Source organism: Perognathus longimembris, chromosome 3 (assembly GCF_023159225.1).
Source record: "Perognathus longimembris pacificus isolate PPM17 chromosome 3, ASM2315922v1, whole genome shotgun sequence".
Classification (NCBI taxonomy): Eukaryota; Metazoa; Chordata; class Mammalia; order Rodentia; family Heteromyidae; genus Perognathus; species Perognathus longimembris.
The window spans coordinates 77,325,879-77,351,075 of record NC_063163.1 but is presented as its reverse complement, the minus strand read 5'-3'; the positions used below and the strand labels follow the sequence as shown (position 1 = coordinate 77,351,075).

Below are 25,197 nucleotides of genomic sequence, written 5' to 3'. Positions count from 1 at the left end.
TTGGTAATGACTTTGATTTTTAAATATTATAAGGTGTCTGTGCATTGGCTGTAATGATTGTTTCCCCTTGAGGTGGTGCTGTAGAAGGTGGGGTTAGTGGCTCTCAAGACTAAGGTGGTCCTGCTGGAGCCAGCACTGGCTAGGCTTGGTTTTGGGGAAACTAAAGATCACACCAGTAATTCTAGCTACTCAGGAGTCTGAGATCTGAGGATCAGGATTCAAAACCAGCCAGAGCAGGCAAGTCTGTAATACTTATCTGCAATACTTATCTGCAGTTAACCAGTAAAAAGCTGGTACTGGAATTGTGGCATAACTGGTAAAGTGCTTTCCCTTAGAGAAATCAAGGTGCTGAGTTCAAGTACTTCAGTTCAAGCTCCAGTACTGGCACAAGGGGGAAAAAACGACACATCTCAAGAGTCCTAATTTTCCAGTTGGGCAAAGGGTATGGGTGGGCATAGGTATGCAAAAACAGATCTGTAGATTTCAAATGTATTTTCTATTCCATATTTAGAAAAAAAACCTTTTTCTATTTTAAGGTAATGTTGGCTAAGTTTACATTCTTAGAGAGTTTCTTTTTTGTTTCTAATATTTTTGGGTGCGGTAGCGGGGGCAGATCATTCTAATCAAATATTTGCAAATACCCCAACAAAGCCCTTTTGCCGAGGAAGGAAGTAGGACTTTAACGTGGCTTTCGACGGAGGGTTTCCATTCTCAGTCAGGAAGGAAAAGGCCAGAAGGGAGGCAGGGACTTAGAAGTCTGGCAGGCTGGAGCCCCGGGCCCGAGCACGTGTCCCCGGTAGGCTCCGGGGGCCGCCAGCAGCGCCCCGGACCGGGCTTCGCGACCCGCCCAGCAGGCCGAGACTTACAAGGCTCCCAACTTCTCTGGCGCAGGGATCGAGTCTCTGGGGCTGCACGACGAGGAGCTCCACTGGAGTGCAAAAATACGTCCTCCAGGTCTCCCCCACCTGCCCTGGCTCCTCGGGAAGAGGAGCTGTCGGCGGGACACGGGCGCCAGAGGTGGCCGCGTTCCCGGGTGGCCGCCGACCGGCCCGCGCGGGCCCCTCCCGGTCGGTCTTGGAGGTTCCCGTGCGGGCGCCCAGTCCCGCTGCGATTGCGAAAGAGGCGTGGGGGAGCCGAGAGGGAAGAGGCCTGCCGTGCCGAATGCCTATCACAGCTCAAGCACCAGCCCCAGGCGGTGAGGCCTGCGAGGAAGGAAGCTCGTCGCCCCCGGAGCAGGTTGCGGTGCCGGTTCCCGCCAAACGCGGGCGACCACCCGGAGACGTGTCGGCTGCCTAGCGCTGAGCGGGGCGGCGAGGGGGCGTGACACGGGCGCGAGGGCGGAGCGATGGAGAAGGGGCGGGGCGAGGCAGCAGGACGGGGCGGAGTGAGGACGGCGAGGCGGAGCGAGGCGGCGGCGGGGCGGGGCGACGGCGATGGGGCGGAGCGCCCGCGGGAGGCGGGGTGTTCCAGGCCTCAAGGCCCCGCCCCCCGCCTGAGGCGCGCCCGCCCCGCCTTCCAGCTCCGCACTGTGGTGGCGGTGGCGAGCGCCGGGAGGGAGGGGAGAGCGGGTCACGACGCTGCCGGGGCGGGGATAACCCCTCACGTGGAGCAGATGAAAGGGCCGCGGCGCGACGGCCCGGGGAGCCAAGCCGAGCCTGCGACCCACAAAGCCGCCAGCGCGATGGGGCTGTGAGGCGTCCGCCCGCGCTCGGTCCTCCGCCGGCCAGCGACTATGCCCGGCCGCGCCCGCCCTCCGCGCCCTCCCGCCGCAGGACCATGAGGCCGCGCTCGGTCGGGCGCCCAGGGGCCCCGGGCCGCCGCCGCCGCCGCCTCCGCCGCCGCCCCCGCGGCCCCCGCGGCAGCCGCTTGCCGCCCCCGCCGCCGCTGCCGCTGTTGCTCGGGCTGCTGCTGGCGGCCGCGGGGCCCGGCGCGGCGCGGGCCAAGGAGACGGCGTTCGTGGAGGTGGTACTGTTCGAGTCGAGCCCGAGCGGCGACTACACCACCTACACTACCGGCCTCACGGGCCGCTTCTCGCGGGCCGGGGCCACGCTCAGCGCCGAGGGCGAGATCGTGCAGGTAGCTGCCCGCCTCTCGGGCTCCGCGCCTCCGCCGCCACAAGATGGCTCCGGGGGCTGCGCCCGCCGACCCCGCCGCGGGCTGGCTGACTGGCGGGCGGGCGGGAGGAGCGGCGAGAAGGCCGGCGGCATCCCTCCCCGCGGGAGGGCACGAGGGCGGGCAGGACGCGGCCCCTGGGGCGCTGCAGGGAGGGGGGTGGTCCGCGAGCGCAAGTCGGGGCTCGGTCTCGGGGGCGGGGGGGGAGGGAGTGCGCTGGGCGCAGGGGGACGCTGGGCCGGGCACCCACGCCGGAGCGGCCCCCTCGGGCCACCGGGGGCATTTCTGTGCGCCTCAGGTGGAAGTCTGGAAAACTACTTGTTGAATGCCAACTTTGGAAGGACAAGTGTTGAAGGATGGGTGGCTGGTTTCAGGTCGCGGGCTTTGCTAACCGTCCATGCGTGCAAGCGTGCTCCTTTTGGGAGCGGCCAGGTTTCTCGAAGAGGGTGCGCATCATCACGTCCACCCCGGGTCCTGCCGCCAGCCTCACCTGGGCGCAGACCCTCTGGCAGGGCTCCGGGCAAGCAGGGCCAGGGAGCAGGCGGAATTTGGCCGCCCAGTGGGGATCGGGGTGCCCTAGAGTGACGGTGAAGGCGCTGCGTGCCTCAGATTACAGAGGACGGGAAGGGAGACCGCTGCCCGTACTTGGCTGAGGACTAACGCGCCAGGCCTGCAAAATCGGGAGCCAGGGTCGCTCACTGACAGGGCCTCCTCCTTGCTCTCAACGACTGGGGACAGCGTTCCAAAGGATAGCTGGCTAGGGAGAGTTTTAAGCTGTGCTTACTTACTCTTTGAAGGAGGGACTCTTCTCCTGAAGCCTCTGAGGATGGTTAGCTGGGTAGATTTCCCGCTTCCTTGGCCGTGATTTTATCAACTTGTTAGTAGAACGGCCAGCGAACGTCGGGTTGTTAGTAGGCGCGTCTCCACTTGTCTTTGAACTCTTTAGGGTGTTGGGACGCGGCCGGGCCTTCACTCTGGGGTGAATTATGAAGAGGAGACTTGGGAATGACTTACTAGAAGAAGCCCACACCTTTGCTGGGTGCAGATTCTGAGTCCTGTTGGCGCACTGGGAGCAGTGCTGCCTGTGAAGGAGGTACCCGACACGTGCCCCATGGCTCCCTTTCCACGCTCCTTGTTTTACATCAACACTTGCCTGGTAAACCGAAGGGCAAAAGCACATTGATTGAGTTTTGATGTTAAAGTCTCTTGTGGACACCCTCCCACATTTTATCATCTTTAACATACATGCTGTTAGAAGGGATGCTTTGCTGAAGAGCCTCAAGCAGTTCGATGGCAGCCTTTAAGAATTGTTTGAATCTTTAAGTCTTGCTCCTTAATGATGCCCTGCCTGTTTCTCTTGGCTTTAAGAAATGCCTTCCACGTGGTGGTGAGGACAGCTCAGATGTGGCACTTCACCCTTTGAAGGAGAGACTTTTGAAGTTTGGGATTTATCTTTAGTGTTTTTAACTTGTGCTTTCTCCAGGATAGTTTGTCAGTGGGGCTGTCCATTATGAGTGGTGGTGTGCTTTGGAGATAATCTTGGGTTCACCGTTTAATAGAAAATTAGCAGTTTAAACACACCATTTGTTACTGCTTTATCCTTGTGAGCAGAAAGATAATGTGGGAATTTGGCAGAAGGAAATCTTTTCTCTTTTGAAACTTTTTGAAGTGCTTATCTAACTCTTTTGTAGTTCATTAGCCTAGCCTCCCCCCCCCCAATGATTTAAGTCAACAATTGCTAAGGAAAGAAAAATGACTTGAATACCATTAATAAGTTCACCTGTTAAGAAATCACTAATGGGTGTCCTTAATTCCCTTATAACCACAATAATATTGGTGGGCTTATCTAAGCTGTCTGAGTGGTCCTTCCTTGGTGACTTCCACCATCTTTAACAGCTTTATTGTGGCCAGCCTGTTGAACTCCCTGTGTCCACCGAGAGAGCAGAGTGTGGCTTTCAGAGCTGTGCGTGTATGAAGCCTGGTGTGCTTTTATTTTGCAAATACTGTCCAACTGAAGGAACTGTGGGCCCCCTATCTACAAGCCCGGAAAAGTTCTTATAAAGAAAGTTGATGTTTTAGGACTGCCAAGAGGGAATATAATGTGTGTGTGTGTGTGAAAGAGAGATACATGACAAGATAAGAAACAAATTAGGGACTGGGAATGTGGCTTAGCGGTAGAGTGCTTGCCTAGTATACATGAAGCCCTGGGTTTGATTCCTCAGCACCACACAAACTAAAAAAGCCAGAAGTGGTGCTGTGGCTCAAGTGGTGGAGTGCTAGCTTTGAGCAAAAGGAAGCCAGGGACAGTGCTCAGGCCCTGAGTTCAAGCCCCAGGACTGGCAAAAAAAAAAAAAAAAAAGAGAAAGAAACAAATTAGGTTCAGCCTCAGATCAGTCATGTATTCCAAGTATTCTTGTTGAACTTCTCAAGACCTCCTTTTATTTGCCATCTTGAAAATGCATCATTTGCCATTTTAATGTTTTGTGTTCTTCAGAGTTTATTTTCTGACAACTGAAGCTATGATGCTCTATGATGTTGCTGTTATTTCCAGTGGGGCTCTGTAGCAGTATTGCTCTTGATTGAGAGAAGAAAACAAACCTCTCTAAAGAATTCTACATGGGGCTGGGGATATGGCCTAGTGGCAAGAGTGCTTGCCTCATACACGAGGCCCTGGGTTCGATTCCCCAGCACCACATATACAGAAAATGGCCAGAAGTGGCGCTGTGGCTCAAGTGATAGAGTGCTAGCCTTGAGCAAGAAGAAGCCAGGGACAGTGCTCAGGCCCTGAGTCCAAGCCCCAGGACTGGCCAAAAAAAAAAAAAAAAGAATTCTACAAAGTTTAGTTTGTATTACTTTTTCTTTTCTATTATATGCCAAGGAAAGTATATGTATTGGGGGGGGGTGTTTATGTAGTAGATACCTTATCATAGTCTGGTTTGCTCAACTACTTCTAATTAAAGTTTCTGTTCCATCTTTTGCATAGGTTAGAGTAGGGAAAGTGTGTGTATAACTTAGATCTTAGGATTCATCATAAAAATATCTTGACTCTTCCCTATGCATTTTACATTTAAATAACTACTACCCCAAGGTTATCAGTGTAGCCTATATGAAGACTGTATCTCCATCTGTGAGAGTTGTGGTGCATATAATATATGGGTATGACATTGTATTAATTACTTTTATATCTTATTAAGTCAGCAGTTGTAGCCCATTTGTAAGTGAGTGTCCAGTTTACACTTTGATTGTTTGTTTTTGTTTTTTTGGCCAGTCTGGGCCTTGGACTCAGGGCCTGAGCACTGTCCCTGGCTTCCTTTTGCTCAAGGCTAGCACTCTGTCACTTGAGCCACAGCGCCACTTCTGGCTGTTTTCTGTATATGTGGTGCTGGGGAATCGAACCCAGGGCCTCATGTATACGAGGCAAGCTCTCTTGTCACTAGGCCATATCCCCAGCCCCCAGTTTACACTTTGAGTGTTGGAGGAATTAAGTAGATTTCAACTGTGGTTATGAAGTGTGGAACTTTAAAGCGTTTTAGTCATATTGGTACATATTTCATCTTTGAACCAATTTGTTGTTAATGAGATCATTATCTGAAACTTTTAGACTTGGCTCTGCAACCCACATGGTTGGTGATATTAAAGGCACAATTAAACACTGGCCAGTGGTATGTGGATTGGTTAAACAAAGAAAATTTGCATTGGTACAGATGAAAGATTGTTTTAAAGTGGAAATGCATTTTTTTTTTCTTCTTGAAGTCAAATATTTGGAAACGCATGAGAAATTCATTTGTAGAAGGAATGGGGATGTTAGGTTCTATATGATTTTAAAATCAACCATTCTGAATCACAGGTTAAGGGGTTGAATGAACTTGAAGCTGAGAATGTTAAGAACTAAAGTAATTCTTTTAACTGTTAGCACTGTGAGGAGAGCTGGGTCGGGGGTTAAAAAGCTGAGAGCCTAAAATATCTGCTGTTAACTAAAAGTATCACAGAGAATAATTTTAGGAACCTAATTCCTCTTTCTTGTTTCTCTGTTTGTGTGTCTTTGCAGTTGAGTGTTTGATCACTTTCTTTTCATCTCCATTTTAAGTTAACTTAACAGGCCTGCCTCTAAAAATTGACTGGGCCTAATAGAACAATTGCATGCTAACAGCTGACCTGGATTTACATAGAAAGGGATTGCCAGCTCTGTTGTCAGATGAGTCTTCATAGGTTAAAACCAAGTATTTGATTTGGGGACAAACTAGGGCTGTGTTTGTGACCTTATAAATTCCCAGAGGTTCTTACTTTCTGTCTTAGTCTTTTGAGATCTCATGGGAGTTACTGGTACAATTCTGGCTGATAATGAAAATGGAAGTGGGTGATAAGTGTGGAGAGAGGCTGTGATAGCTTCCTTTTAGGAGCTTTTTTTTTTTTTTATGCTATCCCTTAGCTTTTTTTTTTTTTTGGTTCCAGGTAAGGGTCTTGAACTCAGAACCTGAACTCAGAACTTCTTTTGCTTCAACGCTAGAGCTCTACCACCTGAGCCATAGCTCTACTTCCAATTTTTTTTTTTTTTTTTTTTTTTGGCCAGTCCTGGGCCTTGGACTCAGGGCCTGAGCACTGTCCCTGGCTTCTTCCCGCTCAAGGCTAGCACTCTGCCACTTGAGCCACAGCACCGCTTCTGGCCGTTTTTCTGTATATGTGGTGCTGGGGAATCGAACCTAGGGCCTCGTGTATCCGAGGCAGGCACTCTTGCCACTAGGCTATATCCCCAGCCCCTACTTCCAATTTTTGAGCTTTATTGTGTGCAGGGTGCCGCACCACACATGTCATGTGCTTGTTCTCTCCTTCTGTTATTAATACAGAGTTAGCAACTCATGTTAGCCCATTTTACAGAAGAGGAACCTGAGTCTGAAAAAGGCAAGTCCACTTATTAAAATTTTATTTTATTTTATTTTTTGGCCTATACTGGGGCTTGAACTCAAGGCTTGAGCACTGGGCAAAGCACTTTACCACTCTTGGCATTTTCTGTGTATGTGGTACTGAGGAATTGAACCCAAGGCTTCATGCAGGTTAGGCAGGCACTCTATCATTAAGCCACATTCCCAGCCCCACTTACTTAATTGTATATGATTAGCAAGTGGACTGAAACCCAAATTTGCCTGGATTCTTTCTTAGGATTCAAACTTAATTTTTTAAAATTTATTTTTTTAATTTTAATTTATTTATTTTGCCAGTCCTGGGGCTTGGACTCAGGGCCTGAGCACTGTCCCTGCCTTTTTTTTTTTGCTCAAGGCTAGCACTCTGCCACTTGAGCCACAGCGCCACTTCTGGCCGTTTTCTATATATGTGGTGCTGGGGAATTGAACTCAGGGCTTCATGTATACGAGGCAAGCACTCTTGCCACTAGGCCATATTCCCAGCCCTCAAACTTAATTTTTTTTAAAACTTTTTATTTATTATTATTATTATTATTATTTTTTTTTTTTTTTTGCCAGTCCTGGGCCTTGGACTCAGGGCCTGAGCACTGTCCCTGGCTTCTTCCCGCTCAAGGCTAGCACTCTGCCACTTGAGCCACAGCGCCGCTTCTGGCCGTTTTCTGTATATGTGGTGCTGGGGAATCGAACCTAGGGCCTCGTGTATCCGAGGCAGGCACTCTTGCCACTAGGTTATATCCCCAGCCCCCAAACTTAATTTTTAATTAGGTTTAATTTTAATTCAAACCTAAATTTTCATAATCTGCTATAGGAGTATTTTTTTTTTTTCTTTTTTGGTGGTTGTTGGTTGTGGGGCTTAAATTTGGGGCTTGGGCGCCATCCCTGAGCTCTTTTGCTCAAGGCTGGTGCTCTACCACTTTGAGCCATAGTGCCACTTTGGATTTTCTGGTGATTAGTTGGAGATAAGAGTCTTACAGACTTTTCTGTTTAGGCTGACTTAATTGAACTGTGGTCATCAGATCTCAGCCTCCTGAATCGCCAGGATTACAGGCTTTAGCTACCATAACCAGGCTTGCTGTAGGAGTTCTTAGCCTGAATATCACAGACTACTAGAGATAGTTCATCCACGTATGAAATTATATGTCCTTGAGATGCCACTTATATTTTCCTGAGAAGACATACAACTTTACCTGTTAGATAGTTCTACTGTGCTTTCCCTTACAAAGGGAAAAGAGAAGCTCTAATCTAGTACTAGTCCAATATTCACTAGTCCAATACTAAGAATTTAAATGATGGGATGATAGGCTGGCAGAAGTTGGAAGGAAGAGGCCAGGCAGGTTTGCATACCTCCATTGAATTTATTCAGTGATAGACACTTTTTCACTTGATAGACATTTACTTAACTCTGTTCTGGTACCAAATATTGTAGTCATATTTTGTACAATGAGATCACATTGTATTCTGAGATCCTAGCTGTCTCAGTTTTCCCACAGAAATGAACCCTTAGATCCAAGGCATAATTAATTAAATTCACCGTGCCAATCAATTTCCTGTTATGTGTCAACCTTGGGAGTAGAAAGTAATCACTCAAATAATTTTCTGTATTTAGATGAAGTAAAATATAAATGATCTGGAGGGAGGAGTTGAAATGGCACAGGTATAAATGTGTTCCTTTCCATCACTCATGGAAAAATGAAGTGAAACATGTGTTCCACTTGACTTACTATTTTTTTTTTTTTGCCAGTTCTGGGGCTTGAACTTAGGGCCTGGGCACTGTCCCTGAGCTCCCATTGCTCACTTGAGCCACAGCACTACTTCCTGCTTTTTTTTTTTTCCTTCCAATTTATGTGGTGTTGAGGAGTCGAACGCAGGGCTTCATACATGCTAGGTAAGCACTCTACCACTATGCCACATTCCCAGCCCCGGTTTTATTTAACAACAAAGTAGATAGTGCTGACTTGGTTTTCAGATAAAGAAAACAGGAGCAGAGAGGTAAAATCTCTTGTCAGAGTCACTGACCAAGTTGACAGTACATCTGAGATTCAAACCTTGGTCTGACTGATTCTAATACATTTTGGATTTCACAAAACTCCATGTGACATTTTATTGTGATAAGTTATTTGAATATATTCAAATTCTGAGTTGGGCTTAAACCTGGAAAAAATTGACTAGAAAAAACAGCTGAGAAAACCCCCTACCATCATAGAGATTTAGTCCTTTCCTTTTCCTTTTCCTTTCCTTTCCTTCCCTTCCCTTCCCTTCTTTTCCTTTCCCTTCCCTTCTTTTCCCTTCCCTTCCCTTCTTTTCCCTTCCCTTCCCTTCTTTTCCCTTCCCTTCCCTTCTTTTCCCTTCCCTTCCCTTCTTCTTCCCTTTCCTCTTCCCCTTACCTTCCCCCCTTCCTCCCCCTTTCTTTCCCCTTCCTTTCCTTTTCCCTCCCTCTTCTCTCCTCCCCTCCCCACTCTTCCCCTCCCCTCTTCTCTCCTCTCCTCCCCTTTCCTCTCATCCCCTCCCTTCCCCTCCTTTCCTTTCCTTTCTTCGTTTTTAATCACAGAATGCTCAGTCTAACTTGTTTTTTTCGCCAAGAGCAGCCATGCTGCCAAGTTTGGGAAGAGGGACCAGTGAGGTATACAACTATCACTCGATGGCACTTCCGTTGTTTTCAGCTATTGGGAAAACGGGACTGGCCGAAGTGTTTTGGCATATAAAGGGGTTTCTGGTGTGAGACATACCTCCTTCCTGTGGCTAACTTTTTAGAGCCATTTGAGACTCTGAGTGGCCTTCTCCAAGAAGTATATTTCATGTCCATTGCCTTTCTTAGCATGGACTGCACATTCCCTAACTGTTGGTTACAAGACTATAAGAATCCAGACTGTGGATTCCCTTCTCCTTCCTTTGGCCAGTGTTCAGTAGTGCCCTCTTTCCACCAGCTCCTGCATGGGGTGTGGCAGGGAACATGGATGAGTAAGACTCAGTTCCTGCCTGCAAGCAGCTGAGTGTTGGGGGCCAGACTGCAGAGAATGGTCACCTGTCTCTGGAACATGCCCTGTCTGGTATGGGACACTGAGGGACCTATGGGAGAGGGAACTTGGCCCTGGTGCTGAGTTTGGGCTTAGCAACACACTATGTCACAACCTACTCTGTATTTGAGCAATCTGTCCTCTTCCAACTCATTTTTACCTATTTTGAGGTTAAACTGATAACCCACCCCTTTGTGGAGACCTGCCTTTTGTACCTGTCAAACAGCACAGGCAGGAGGTAAAGAGTAGAGGCTCTTTGTTCTATTTGTAGCCTGCACTAGATGTTTTAAAATCTGACTTTTAGCAGCTCTGTTGACTCATGATAGTGTGAAAAGAATAAGGTCAGCCGGCCCATTGTGGTTCAAAGGAGAGCATTTTATTTTTATTACTCTTAAGATGTGTTGTAAGACTTGATATTAATCTTCTTTTCCCAGCAGCCAGTGTTGATATGGTTGTTTAGAAATGAAACATGAGAGTTGATTTGATGAAAATAAACTTTGGTGATACTAAAAGTTTGATGAGAAAAAGGTTGGAATGTGCATTTCTGGCCTCTCAGGGCAGATGTTGCTACATTTTTAAGCTTGAAGAGTAAGGATGGTTCAATTTTAACATTTCACCCTATGCTGTAAGAATTTGATTAAAACTTGATTTTCTACTTGAACTTTTAATTTGAGTGTGCTAACTTGCCATCAGGCAATTATGAATTCCTTTTGGGGATACAGCCTAGAGAAGTAGCTTTTATGCATCCATGAATTAGTCTGTGCATTCATTTCAATTGTCACCGCTCTACTTTCTCTCATAAACGTGGGTCATCCAATTAATTTCACTTTAAATAAAAAACAGGTTGAGGGCTGGGAATATGGCCTAGTGGCAAGAGTGCTTGCCTCGTATACATGAAGCCCGGAGTTTGATTCCTCAGCACCACATACATAGAAAAGGCCAGAAGAGGCACTGTGGCTCAAGAGGCAGAATGCTAGCCTTGAGCAAAAAGAAGCCAGGGACAATACTCAGGCCCTGAGTCCAAGCCCCTGAACTGGCAAAAAAACAAAACAAAACAAACAAAACAGGTTGAGAGTCTAAATAAGCTTCTCAAGGACACTGGGGTTAAACTTCCATCTTCTAAAGCCAAGAGGACAGAATATTTTGGTGAGATACTAGGCATAAATTTATACTAGATACTAGAATAGATACTAGAATAAATTCATTTGTCATTACTTATAGTCAAGGTTGTTGTTGTTTTCTTTTGGAGACGGTTTCCCTATGTAGCTCAGAGTGGCCCAGAACTTTTTCTTTTTTTATTGCTTCTGGACCTTGAACTCATGGCCTCATGTTCTTGGATTTTGGTTTTTGTTTTTTTTTTTTTTTTTTTTTTTTCTTTTCTGCTCATGGTTGGGCACTGTACCAATTGAGCCACACCTCTCCTTCTGGCTTTTTGCTGGTTAATTGGAGGTAAGAGTCTCAAGGACTTTACAGCCTGGCTTCAAACTGTGATCCTCAGATCTCAGCCTCCTGAGTAGCTAGGATTATAGGTGTGAATACCAGTGTCTGGCTGGCCTGGAACTCTTGATCCTCCTTCCACAGCCTCCTAAGTACTGGAATTACAGACATATATCACCCCTCCTGACAAACTTACCTTTTTTAAATTAAATTTAATTTTTTTTCATCATGGGGCTTGAACTCAGGGCCTGTCCCTGAGCTTTTTGCTCAAGGCTAGCACTCTACCACTTTGAGCTATAGTTCCAATTCTGGTTTTCTGGAGGTTAATTGGAGATAAGAATCTCAAGGACTTTATTATCCTGGCTGGCTTCGTAGAGCTAGCGAACTGCAATACTCAGATCTCGGCCTCCTGAGTAGCTAGGATTACAGGCGTGAGCCACAGCCTTACCTTTTTATTGTTGTTGGTATTAGGATTCAAACTCAGGGCCTCAGGGCCATCTACTTGTTCAGCTTGCTTTAGCTGTTGCTCTACTACTTGAGCCACACCTCCAAGCCAGTTTTTTGCAAGTTATTTTGGAGATAGAATCACATAGACTTTTCTACCCAGGTTGTCTTTGAATTGCCATCCTCTAAACCTCAGCTTTCTGAGTAGTTAAGATTATAGACATGAGCCTCTGGCATTTGGCTTTTTTTAAATGCTAAAAATAGCAAGGCTTATTATATTTGGAAGCTGCAGAAAAATATGAAAAAATCCTGCTGTCTACATATAACTTTTTAATGTTTCAAAAGTCCCCCCCCCCCTCCCAGTCAGGTACCAGTGGCTCACACCTATAATCCTAGCTACTCAGGAGGCTGAGATCTGAGGATCACTGTTTGAAGCCAGCAGCAGGAGATTCTTACCTCTGATTAATCACCAGAAAACCGGAAGTGGAGCTGTGATTCAAGTGGTAGAGCACTAGCCTTGAGCAAAAAAGCTTAAGGACAGTGCCTTGGCCCTGAGTTCAAGCCCCAAGACTGATTAAAAAGAAAGTTCTGTCTCCCACATCCATGAGCTTATTGGGATTTTAAAGAAAATTGGAAAAATATGTAGGGCTTATAACCCCCTGAATCCTCAAGTATTCTTTTCAGAGCATTAAATCTGAAACATTTTTACTGACAACAATATTCTTATATCCAGTTACTATTAGAAATACTCTGAGGAACATCTTTTCTGTGTTTCTTGATTTTCTTTTTGTCAGTTGTGGGGCTTGAACTCAGGGCCTGGGCACTGTCCCTGAGCCTCTTTGTGCTCAAGGCTGGTGCTCTACCACTTGAGCCACAGCACCACTTTTTTTTTGTAATTTAGTTATTAATTAAACAAATTTTTTTTGACAAGGTGTTTTGCAAAAAGGGTACAGTTACATAGTAGGGCAGTGTGTACATTTCTTGTGATATCTTACACCCTGTTTTTCTTTCCCTTCTCTAGGTAAGGTAGACATATATACAATACACAATGTACCAAGAACATATACAGTAGCCACATGGCCCACGCCAAAGAAAATTTGCCTAGGGCAAATGTCGACTGAAGAGCCAGACTTTGAAGTCAGGCCCCACTTTACCACACGAACCCCACTTTACCACGTGAACCTGAGATAAGCAGGCCCTGTGAAACCCAGGACAAGCTTATTAGGGCCTAGCCGGTCAAGAACTCTAACCGCTGGGGATGCTTAACTCTAACTGCCCCCAGAATGTCTCAAGCCCTGAGCCAGTCAGATTTGTACCTGTGTCCTAATCTTGCTTGCTTGAACACCTCATTGCTGTAACTTTGTTTTTTGTCTTGCTTGAACACCGGATGGCTGTAACTTTGTTTTTTGCCTTTATAAGCCCTGTGCAATCGCAGCTCTGGGCTTCCTCCTAACCTCCGCTGTGTCAGTGGGAAGGACGAGGCCCGAGTTGCAGCTCGCCTGAATAAAGTCTTGCCTTGCTTTTGCATTTCGGAATGTCTGAGTCTTGGTGGCCTTCTTGGGGGTCATTTCGCGACTTGGCATAACATCGACATTAGACAATATGTCGACAATAGTCTTATATGAACGTATATACATAGCTTTTGAGCTGTTGTATTCCACTGAGAGGTCAATTTTTGACCTTTATATGTTGAGTAGTTGTTTGGTTTTAGTTACATAATGTTGGGTCGCTGACCCAATCCTGTGGGAAATACCATTTGACAAGAAGTTTTTGGTTTCACAGACCTGGTCTCTACTGTCTCCCCTTCACCCCATCATGCCCCTTTGTTTTCTGACAGCACCACTTCTGGTTATTGAGTGGTTAATTGGAGACAAGAGTCTCACAGGGACTTTTCTGCCTGGGCTGGTTTTGAACCATCATCCTTAGATCTCAGCCTTTTGAGTACCTAGGATTACAGGTGTGAGCCTCTGGCACCTAACAGTGTCTCCAGATTATTGTCTGAGATTTCTTTTTTTGTTTTGTTTTTGCCAGTCCTGGGGCTTGAACTCAGGGCCTGAGCCCCTTCTTTTTGCTCAAGGGTAGCACGCTACCACTTGAGCCACAGCGCCACCTCTGGCTTTTTCTGTATATGTGGTACTGAGGAATTGAACCCAGGGCTTCATGTATACAAGGTGAGCACTTTACCACCAGCCACATTCCCAGCCCTTGTCTGAAGATTTCTATGACTAAGTATAATAAACAAGGCTCTTGTACAGAGAAAGCAGAAAGCAGGTTCTAGTTTATATTCCCTTACCAGGCCAGCATTGGTGTTTCTCAATGTATAGTGTTTCTTTTGAGAAACAGATACTACCAACTGTGAACAGTGGTAGCAGAAACAAGGATGGAGGTATGGCACAAGTGGTTGAGCACCTACCTAGCAAATATGGGGTTCTGTGTTGAAGTCCTAGTACTATAAAAAATTAGAAAACACCATTAAAAACAAAATAGAGCTTCATAAAGTAAGTCTGTATATTTCTTGTTTATTTGTTTTGTTTTTGTTGCCAGTCCTGGGGCGTGGACTCAGGGCCTGAGCACAGTCCCTGGCTTCTTTTTGCTCAAGGCTAGCACTCTACTTCTTGAGCCACAGCGCCACTTCCAGCTTTTTTTTTCTATATATGTGGTGCTGAGAAATCGAACCCAGGGCTTCATGTATAGGAGGCGAGCACTTTACCACTAGGCCATATTCCCAGCCCCGAGTCTGTATATTTCTTCCTGTACGTGGGGACTATTTTCTCTGTTGTAGGGTCTTGAGTTTTAGCTAATCCCCAACCTGATAGGCTGTTGGACTCCCTCCCCTGAAGGTGTTTGAGCGTCATTCAGGAGCAGAAGGTTGTACTTGTGCTCCGATCAGAGGCTCAGTGTCTGTCCAGGTTAGAGGAGATGGTGGGTCAAGACCTCTGTGTTGTTACATGCAACAGCGTGGCAACAGATTGTTGCTCAGGAGGATGCTGGTACCCTTGCTGTGCTCTACCCAGCCTCTTTCTCACAGAGCATTTCTCTGCTTATGAACAACCTGTCCTCAGAGTCCAGAGTATCACTGGCAGTTGGTGGGCAGAAGTGTATGTAGAACCAAGAGCTCTTAGGGGGTGTATCTACACAGCAAGTCCAAGGGCTGAAAACAGCTTCTATATACTTTATTCCTTTCCTGTTAAATAAATGCTACATGCACATAGCTCACGTTGAAAAATTAAAAGATCTGGCAACAGTGGGCCCTCATTTCCATGTGGTAGCAGCCTTCTCAGGAGTAGTGTGGAGGCTCCCTTTCAGATGAACTATGAGTCCTTCATGTCACTAGGCCCTATGACATCACCAGACTGCTTCTCTTGCTCCAGTTAAATTGACCAGTTTTGGCCTCTGTGGGTACTGGAGTTTGCCATCCTTTTTATATATGAAATCTCTTGAGGTTGAACTCTCAGATTGCACTTGGTGATTCTCCTTGCTTTCCTTCCTCAAATGTTCTGGATGTCAGTTATTTATCAGTGGGCCCAGGGGTCTCAAGTTATGCTCCTGATGAAGGCCAACTGGCTCTGAGGTAAGGAATTACTCTTTTTACTTTGCGGTTGGTGCTTCTGTTTCTCCTGGATCTCTTGAAGGCTACAGTCTGTGGCAACTTTGTCTGCCTTCATGGAGATTGTTGTTTCCCCCCTCCCCTCCTTTTTTTTTTTTGCTAGTCCTGGGGCTTGAACTCAGGGCCTGGGCACTGTCCCTGGCTTCTTTTTGCTCAAGGCTAGCATGAGCCACAGTATACTTCTGGCCTTTTCTATATATATGGTGCTGAGGAATCAAACCCATGGCTTCATGTATATGTGGCAAGCATTCTACCACTGGACCATATTCCCAGTCCTTCCTTTCTCCTTTGCTTTTGCTTTCTTTTAGTTTATGACATCTTGGAAATGACTTGATTCAGCCCTCTTTTTGCCTTGAGGGAACTGTGGGTAAAGGCCCTCAGTGTTTGGTCAAAAGAAAAATGGATTAGAACTTGGGTCAGGAATGTCCCTGATGGTGTTCTTTCTAGTTAGCATCCCACTTGGATGATGCTTTAGGGTCTTTGGTACATTTCCACTTGTTACCATCTTTGTTGGTTTTCTCATTGGGGAGTGTATTCTTCCCAGAAATCTGCCTACCTGTAATGTGGTCCTGGTTGCCAGTAAGGCTTGTTCCATACTTGGCACAGATGCTTTTTAGTCAACCTAATTGCATATTTTTCCTTATGTGCATTTGACATGAGTGTTTTTATGTGATTTTTTTTTTTTTTTGGTGGGGAGGAATGGGAATATCACTGAGTACAGAAATTTGGCATCTTTTCAGAAAGTGCCTCAGTCTTGAAGTAGGTGGTGAGCAGACAGCTTAATGGCACGTAAAGAATGTTGCAAGCTTGACTTGCAGAGCTATTTCAAAATTTAAATCAAGTTAGCTTGTGACTGAGTCAAAGGCAAATGATGGAATCCTCAGGATGAGATTGCTCTACCTCTTGATGACCTTCTTAACTGATGTTGCCTATACTGTCTCTCACTCTCTTCTATCATCTCTTCCCTTTCTCACCACATCCATGTTTCCAAAGTAATCTCTGATCATATCGGTATCTTGGTCAAAGTCTTTTATTATGTCTCTTGTTTACTACTGAGCTAAAAGTTGACCTGGTTGGCTGTTTAGCTTCTCAGTGTTGCCTTTGGATGTGGGTCTGTGTTCCTGTTTTCTGTTCCTTGAACAAATGTGTCCTGGGCTTTCATTTTGCTTGTTGTCCTTTTTTTGAAAAATGTTTTTTTGCCTCAACATTATTTTTTCTTCTCCTCCCCCTTCCCTCTCCCCGCCCCCCCCCCCACTTCTTTTTTTTTTTTTTTTTGCCAGTCCTGGGCCTTGGACTCAGGGCCTGAGCACTGTCCCTGGCTTCTTCCCGCTCAAGGCTAGCACTCTGCCACTTGAGCCACAGCGCCGCTTCTGGCCGTTTTCTGTATATGTGGTGCTGGGGAATCGAACCTAGGGCCTCGTGTATCCAAGGCAGGCACTCTTGCCACTAGGCTATATCCCCAGCCCCCCCCCCCCCCCACTTCTTACTCTTTTTTTTTTGGCTAGTCCTGGTGCTTGAATTCTGGCCTGGGTACTGTCCCTTATGCTCAAGGATAGCACTCTACTACTTGAACCACAAGCCTCACTTCCAGCTCTTTTGGTGGCTAACTGGAGATAAGTCTTTTTTTTTTTTTGCCAGTCCTGGAGCTTGAACTCAGGGCCTGAGCGCTGTCCCTGGCTTCCTTTTGCTCAAGGCTAGCACTCTTCCACTTGAGCCACAGCACCACTTCTGGCCGTTTTCCATATATGTGGTGCTGGGGAATCGAACCGAGAGCTTCATGTGTAGGAGGCAAGCGCTCTTGCCATTAGGCCATATTCCCAGCCCCCCTTAACACTTCTGATCGTCATGTTGGCCTTCTACTATTTTTTAACCTACCCTTGTCCAGCTCTACCACTAATGGCAAAGTTTCTAGTTCTTCCCAACAGGTATATCATTAGTCCACCAACACATTATCTGAGCCAGAACACTATATCCCTCTAGTGCCTTACATGTAAAAATTTCAGATATTTACTAGATGGAAGTGCTTATACTTCAGTGTGGTCCGAAAAAAGACTTAGGTCTTTGAGGGAGGACTTTTTGTGATTATAGCAACCATTCACAACCATTTCGCAACCATGATGTGCCCTATATTAATCTAAATACTGGGAATGGATTAGAATCTCAACATAATTTCACTTTGCCAGGTGTCGTGGTATACTCTTGTAATCTCAGCACTTTGGAGGTTGAAAGAGAAGGATGGAAAGTTCAAGGTCAGACTAGGTTACTAGTTAGTAGGTTTCTAGACCCTGTCTCAAAGAAAAAAACCCAACAAAATAAAATTCACCTACTAATTATTAGGTTACTAGGTTACAAGACCCTGTCTCAAAAAAACCACAACAAAATAAAATTCACTTTGTGTTGTCACAGAAATCTAGAGCAAGGTCAGATGAGATAATACCCTCTGTCTCCTTCCAGCCTGGTAAATAGCTGCCCTGGTCATGTTGTTTGGAGCACAGAGGAGACTAGATCACAGTCTTACTGTAGATACCATTAAGGATGTGTTTTATTTAAATTTGTATGTTATTTTGGTGTCACTTAAAAAACTGTCACTTCCGGGAAACAGCAGAAGTTATATGTAGCTCATGAATGACCCACAGAAATAACTGAGTCATCTAAATTTATACCATATTGTGCCTTCAATTTTTTTTCTCCTTTGGAAGCCCTGGCATGACCTTGATCTTGTATTTAAGAGCTTGTATTTAAGAGCAGGGCAGAGCCAGGCACTGGTGGCGCACACCTGTAATCTTAGCTATTCAGGAGGCTGAGATCTGAGGATCATGGTTTCAAGCCAGCCCAGCCAGGAAAGTCCTTGAGACTTTTATCTCCCATCTGACTATACAAAAAAGCCAAAACTAGTGGGGGCTGGGGATATGGCCTAGTGGCAAGAGTGCTTGCCTCATATACATGAGACCCTGGGTTCGATTCCCCAGCACCGCATATACAGAAAACGGCCAGAAGTGGCGCTGTGGCTCAAGTGGCAGAGTGCTAGCCTTGAGCAAAAAGAAGTCAGGGACAGTGCTCAGGCCCTGAGTCCATGCCCCAGGACTGGCCAAACTGCCCCCCCCCCCCAAAAAAAAAAGCCAAAACTGGAGCTGTGGCTCAAGTGGTAGAGCCCTAGCCTTGAGCAAAAAAGTGAAGGACAGACAGAGACCAGGTCCTGAGTTCAAGCCCCAGGACTAGCACTTAAAAAATAAAAAAGAAGAACTGGGTGGAGAGAAGAGGTTTGTTTTTGTTTTTGTTTTGGCCAGTCCTGGGGCATGGACTCAGGGCCTGAGCACTGTCCCTGGCTTCTCTTTGCTCAAGTCTAGCACTCTGCCACTTGAGCCACAGCACCACTTCTGGCCATTTTCTGTATATGTGGTGCTGGGGAATTGAACCCAGGGCTTCATGTATATGAGGCAAGCACTCTTGCCACTAGGCCATATCCCCAGCCCCAAGAGGATAGTCCCCCCCCCCCCCCCGCCCCCAGTCCCGGGGCTAGGACTCAGGGCCTTAGCACTGTCCCTGGCTTCTTTTTGTTCAAGGTTAACACTACCACTTGAGCCACAGCACTGGCTTTTTTGAGCCACTTCTGGCTTTTTCTGTTTATATGGTGCTGAGGAATCAAACGCAGGGCTTCATGCATGCAAGGCAAGGACTCTACTGCTAAGCCATATTCCCAGCCCAGAGAGAAGAATTTTAAAGGACTATAGTAATATTTCTAAAGATGACAACAGGCTTTTCATGAAATAATTTGAGATTTTAATTTAATAAACTCTCTCCCCTCCCCCTCCATTCCCCCAGTACTGGGCCTGTCCCTGAGCTTCTTTGACTCAAGGCTAGCACTCTACCACTTGAGCCACTTCCAGCTTTTTCTGAGTAGTTTATTGGAAGTAAGAGTCTTATAGACTTTCCTGCTTGGGCTGGCTTCTAACTATGATCTTCGGATCTTAGCCTTCCTAAATAACTAGGATTACAAGGGTGAGCCACTGATACTTAGCAAATATTTTATTTGCTTTTTTTTTTCTGTACCAGTCCTGGGGGCTTGAACTTGGGGACTGGGCATTGTCCCTAAGCTTTTTTTTTTTGCTCAAGGCTGAAGCCGTAACACTTGCCACAGCTTCACTCCTGGTTCTTAAATTGGAGATAAGAGTCTCATGAACTTTACTGACCAGGCTGGCTTTGAACCATGATCCTTGGATCTCAGCCTCCTGAATTAGCTAGGATTACAGACGTGAGCTACTGGTACTCTTGTTTGAACATTTGTTGTTGTTTTTTTCCTCGATGATGCTTGCTGTAAGCATTCAGAATTATTGAATTATTGCTTAATTGTATATGCTGGCATGTTTCATCGTCCTCCTTTACTTACTGTTTTTGTGAAACAGTATAGGGCAGGGGGACCTTCAGAAATATTCCAGAACCTATGATGTGTGTATTTCACTTGTGCTACAGGGTTTTCATGGCTACCTTTTTGTGCTGTGTCCACGCCAGAAGCGTTACAGTGCCTGTCAATAAATGCCATCCTCAGTGTAGGTATCAAATGAACAAGATAATAAGTGGTTTTGAAGTTATTAGGTTTAAATCTCTAGGCCTTGTGGGTGATTTCAAGTTCCAGTGGCAGTGGTAATTTTTGTTATTTCCTGACTCTTGTGTTTAAATTTGCAGTCTCAACATTGCATCACCATAGGTTTTCAAATTTAATGAATATTTATGTTGAACTGAGTTCTATACGAATACGGTGGTTTCTGACTTGATTATAGCTTGCTGTGTACTGTGGCCAGGAGTGCCCTACAGACAACAGAGTTGGCACATGTCTCAGCATGCCAAGCCTCAGCGGATGTGGTTAGGGACCATGGTGACTGGTTCCTTGGTTGCTATGTCAACTCTGGTTTTGGAAGAGGGAGGCTCTAAAACAGTCATGGGATAGGGGCAGAAGAGTTTTGGATATTTCAAATAAAATAATTTCCTATGGGTGTTCCTCCATTTCCCTAAGTAGGTACAGAAAACCGTAGAATTCTTACTGTATACTAGATAGTATTAAGTTTTTTTTTTTACAAGTCTCTTTTAATTGTCTTTTTGCAAACCTGGAGAAGTTATATGACATATATATGTACATATATATGCATATATGCACACAGACACACACATATATTTCGTGTTGATCTCTTCTCTACCTGCTTTAAGGTAACTAAGAAATCTATCTCCCCACCCTCTCTCCTCAGTCCTGTGATTTGAACTCAGGGACTGGGCACTACCCTTGAGCTTCTTTTGCTCAAGGCTAACGCTCTACCACTTGAGCCACAATGCCATTTGTGGCTTTTTCTGTTTATGTGGTACTGAGGAATAGAACCTAGGGCTTCATGCATGCTAGGCAGGCATGCTACCATTAAGTCATATCCCAGCCAGCAGAAATCTATCTCTTAATATACTAAAAGTCCCCTTCTCCTGACCCTGCCTGCATCCTTTGCCCTCTGGTAACTTTAACCTAATGATGGCTGCTTGGGAGGAAAAAGGAAGAACAGGAAGAAGGGTGGCTGGGGGACTTAATTATTTTTGTTTTTCCGTTTTTCTCCCCAGATGGCCTTTCCTCACTCTCCCTATTCTTACATATCAGCAAGCAATGGTCAATATATGATAATAGTGTTTTATATATAACAGTGTTCAATATATAGTAATAATGTTCTGCAAGTAGGATCTTAAGCTGTTGTGCTCTCACACTGTGGCACAGAGAGCTGGCAAGGAAGAAGGATGTGTGCTTGACATCCATCCACTGCATTGCTCTTTACCACATTGAAGGACCTGTGGGGTCCTGCACGGTTAGTTCTGCTGTACTTGGTATGCAGTGAAATGTCAGAATGGGAATTGATTAGGTTAGTAAGCCAGATGGAAGCCACAGTGCAGAGTGGTGCCATCTGCTCTTCTAGCACCTCTTTACAGAAAGAGACCTTAGCTACTGGAGGTTGCAACCTGTGCAGGTTCACCTGCTCAGTCTGATGGCATGGAGAACTTTCAGTCCAGCCTTAACACACACAAATAGAAAGCCCCAACTCCTTTGAATGGAAACTTTCAGAAGAGGAAGGCTGACTACAATTTAATCTTAAAAGTTAACTGACAATCTCCACTAGAATGTAACTTCTTTTCCAAAAGGCCTCTTTATGTAAATTGCAAAACACAAAGTCCCCAAACTTTGGTTAACATATGGATGAATGGGTAGTCCTTTTGTGGGGCAGATAATATTTATATATATTTTTTGCCAGTCCTGGGCCTTGAACTCAGGGCCTGAGCACTGTCCCTGGCTTCCTTTTGCTCAAGGCTAGCACTCTGCCACTTGAGCCACAGCACCACTTCTGGCCGTTTTCTATATATGTGGTGCTGGGGAATTGAACCCAAGGGCTTCATGTATACGAGGCAAGCACTCTTGCCACTAGGCCATATCCCCAGCCTCGGCAGATAATATTTTATGGGAGGAAATATCCATATATTCATAATCATCAACTTTCAATTTAACTTTTGGACTGTAACCTGGGTCACAGTTTGGGGGGACACGTGTGTCATCGTGGAGCAGTAGTTTCCGACTTTGCAGCACCCATCATTTGCCAGCTTCTTTAAAGCTCCATGTGACCGTTATGAAACAGTGTTTCTAGGTTTCCCTTGATGATGGAGGACAGACATATCACCACTTGCTAGGGAAAGAGAACCTTGCTGCTCTAGATCTTGGTTTCTTTCTATGTACCATGGAGATAAATCTTCTGAGACTCGTTGAGATTACAGGCATTCCTAACAACATGCAATGGGTATTTAGTCAAGATGAGGATGAAGAAAATACCATGCATAATTTTGTGATGTTCTCTGTATATACCTTACATTTATATTGCAGTTCCCAAATTGTTGAGAGTTTCTATCCCAAAGTGGTAGTTTATCAAGGTTACTCATTGAGAACTGATCATACTCTGGGAATCCTTTTTTTTTTTTAAAACATGCTCAGAGCCATCCTACTTGGATCTAGCATATGTATCTATTGTGTCTTAAGGTGGAGTCTGTGGGCTTTGCAGAATGCTTCTGGAGCACCTAGTGAGAAGTCCTGGTTCTTCATTGCTACATTTTCCCATTCTCCTTTAACCTATGTACTGGGATGGGAGGAGTGCTTTTTCTGTAGCGTGTCCTGCTTATTCTTGTGGATACCTGTGTGTGTTCTTCCCCACTTCTCCCATTCTTTTCTTTCTTTGCTTTCTTCCCTCCTGCCTTTCCTCAGTGTTTCCAGGCCTCAGCCTGCAAGTTGTCTTTGAACCACATGGCCTGCATGTGGACAGGGCTGCTCTGAAAGGAAGCACGGTGGTTGATTGTGCCTTTGGATCCAGCCAGGGCATGTAGAATGCTATTATACACTAAGGCCACACTCTAGGGGCCTAATTATGTGACAAGCACAAATGTCTTAAGTGCTTGGTTTAATCTAGAGTACGACTTTACCAAAGCAAATACTTTATTAATCTTAACCCCCTAAAGTAGACACATCAGCTTTCTTTAAAAATGGGAATGATTGTGGGGTTTGTTTGTTTTTTGATACCTTCTGATCCACTCCCCTCCCACTAAGACTAGGCTGTGCATTCCTCTCCTTGAATGGAGAAGGTGATTTCCAAACTATCTACCTCCTTCTCTTACATTCCTGACATTGGGTAATGGAAGATACCCCTTCTGTAAAGATGTTTATGTCATTTCTCCAAGGGCCGCTGCATCTTTCTTGAAGGCCAAGGAAAGGCTTTGATGTCCTGATGTAACTTTCCTGACTGGGACTTGAGATTCTGATCCAGAATATGTGCAGAGGAAATGCAGGTGATTTTGTAAGTGTCCTTGAGTGTGTCTGAGAGGCTCAGCCTTAATTTCTCACATGGTATGTGAGTGAGTGAGGATGGAGCGAGGTCAGTAGGGCTTCCCACCAGACACCCTGCATGTCTCCTCAGAGTCGAGGGGAAAGCGCAGCTCAGGGTAGAATGCATATGGAATCAGAGGAGTTTATTCTCATCTCAACTGGAAAACAAAATGCCTCTAATCAAGCAACCTAACCTCACCTCAGAAAACTATTCTTGGTTAAACTACTCCTGCCTCTTCTTCACAGGGCCTCTGCCTCTTAAATTTGAACTGACCTGTTAGGATATATCAGCTTTGAAGTCTTAAGGTGCTATTTTAATACTTTTCTTTCACATTGCAGGTTTTGAGACCAATTTAACTAGATTCTGGAGGGAGCTTACTTTATAGCATTAAGAGCTCAGACAATCTTGAAAGAGTTAAACTCTAATTAGCTCATTCCTAAGGTATTTAATGCCCTTATTAAAACTCAACTGCTTGTTCACTTTTTTCTTTAGTGAATCAGATTTCTTGAGGAGCTGAGCCTTTGCTCCTCAGATCACAGGCTCACATGTTGAAGCTGGCAGTGCTAGAGGCTAGTTCCTATCTGTGTGACAGCATTTTTAATTTAACAGGACCGCCTTTGATGTTCCCAAATATTTATAGGCAGCTTTAGATCATTTCAGTGTGTGCTTTCTTTTTCTTTTCTTCTCTCTCTCTCTCTAAAAAAAAAAAACAACAAAAAACCAAACAAACAACAAACTGGAGCACAAGGTTTTCTTCATGCAGCAGTCTTCCTTTTATCCTGTTAGTTTATTTTTGTTTCCTTTGTGGAGTTGGCGAAGGCTTTTAGGCTGTACACACACACACAGACACACAGACACACAGACACACACACACACACACACACACACACACACACACACACACACACACACACACACACACGGCTGACCCTCCTTTTAGCTTTTTGGTAAAGGCCACCCATCTCTATTATCCTGCCTGCCTGAGATTGCTTAAGATACTTCTGTTCATCCTTTGACTTCTGTTGGTCCCTTGACATTCTATAAGCTGAGTTATTTTCTGATTTGGCTTGGGAATCTGCTCTCTGACTGTCCTGAAAACTTTTAGTCCATTGTAGAGACCTGGGCAGTGTGTGTGAAGGTGGCTGTTGTTGGGGACTAGGCATTGGCGTCCTACTCTGCCTTCCTGTGTTGTCCAGGCCTCTCTGCAAGTTATGACTTGTTCTGTACCTTCAGCAGATGCTGTTAACTTTGGGGCAGGAAATTCAGACTGAAAGAAATTTCTTCTGATCATCACAGGCTCTCCTGGACTTGTTGGCTGAAATTTATAGAGAATCAAAGACTTCAGTCTCAGGAATGGGAAAACAAGACTGCAATGTAGATCTGTTAAATGAGTAGGAAAAAGAAGGGGGCTGGGAATATGGCCTAATGGTAAAGTGCTCACCTTGTATACATGAAGCCCTGGGTTCGATTAGTACCACATGTATAGAAAAAGCCGGAAATGGTGCTGTGCCTCAAGTGGTAGAGTGCTAGACTTGAGCAAAAGGAAGCCAGGGATAGTGCTCAGGCCCTGAGTTCAAGCCCCAGTACTGGCAAAAAAAAAAAAAAAGAAGGAAATTTTGTACCAATCAAAACAAACGACAGAGCAGAGGACAGTGGTTTCTCCAGTCTGGACTCAGGGTAAACATTCTACTTGTGGAACAATCCAAGTTATTGAACTCTCATCTGCTGTTCCTGACCTGGTCTACTAAGAGACGCCTGATACATTTCCTGGCCTTCTC

The 25,197-nt window shown here is 45.5% G+C and overlaps 1 protein-coding gene across 2 annotated transcripts in view; it reads left to right on the top strand.

The window, feature by feature from the left end:
- The first annotated feature begins 1,559 nt into the window (after window positions 1–1,559).
- The window catches only part of Znrf3 (zinc and ring finger 3), a 154,891-nt gene continuing 131,253 nt past the window's right edge, over window positions 1,560–25,197 (top strand). For both annotated transcript variants that reach the window (XM_048342708.1, XM_048342707.1), the window contains exon 1: window positions 1,560–2,076. In XM_048342708.1, coding sequence (XP_048198665.1) covers window positions 1,777–2,076 — 300 coding nt within the window. In that variant the 5' untranslated portion in view covers window positions 1,560–1,776. The remainder of the gene's footprint in view (window positions 2,077–25,197) is intronic.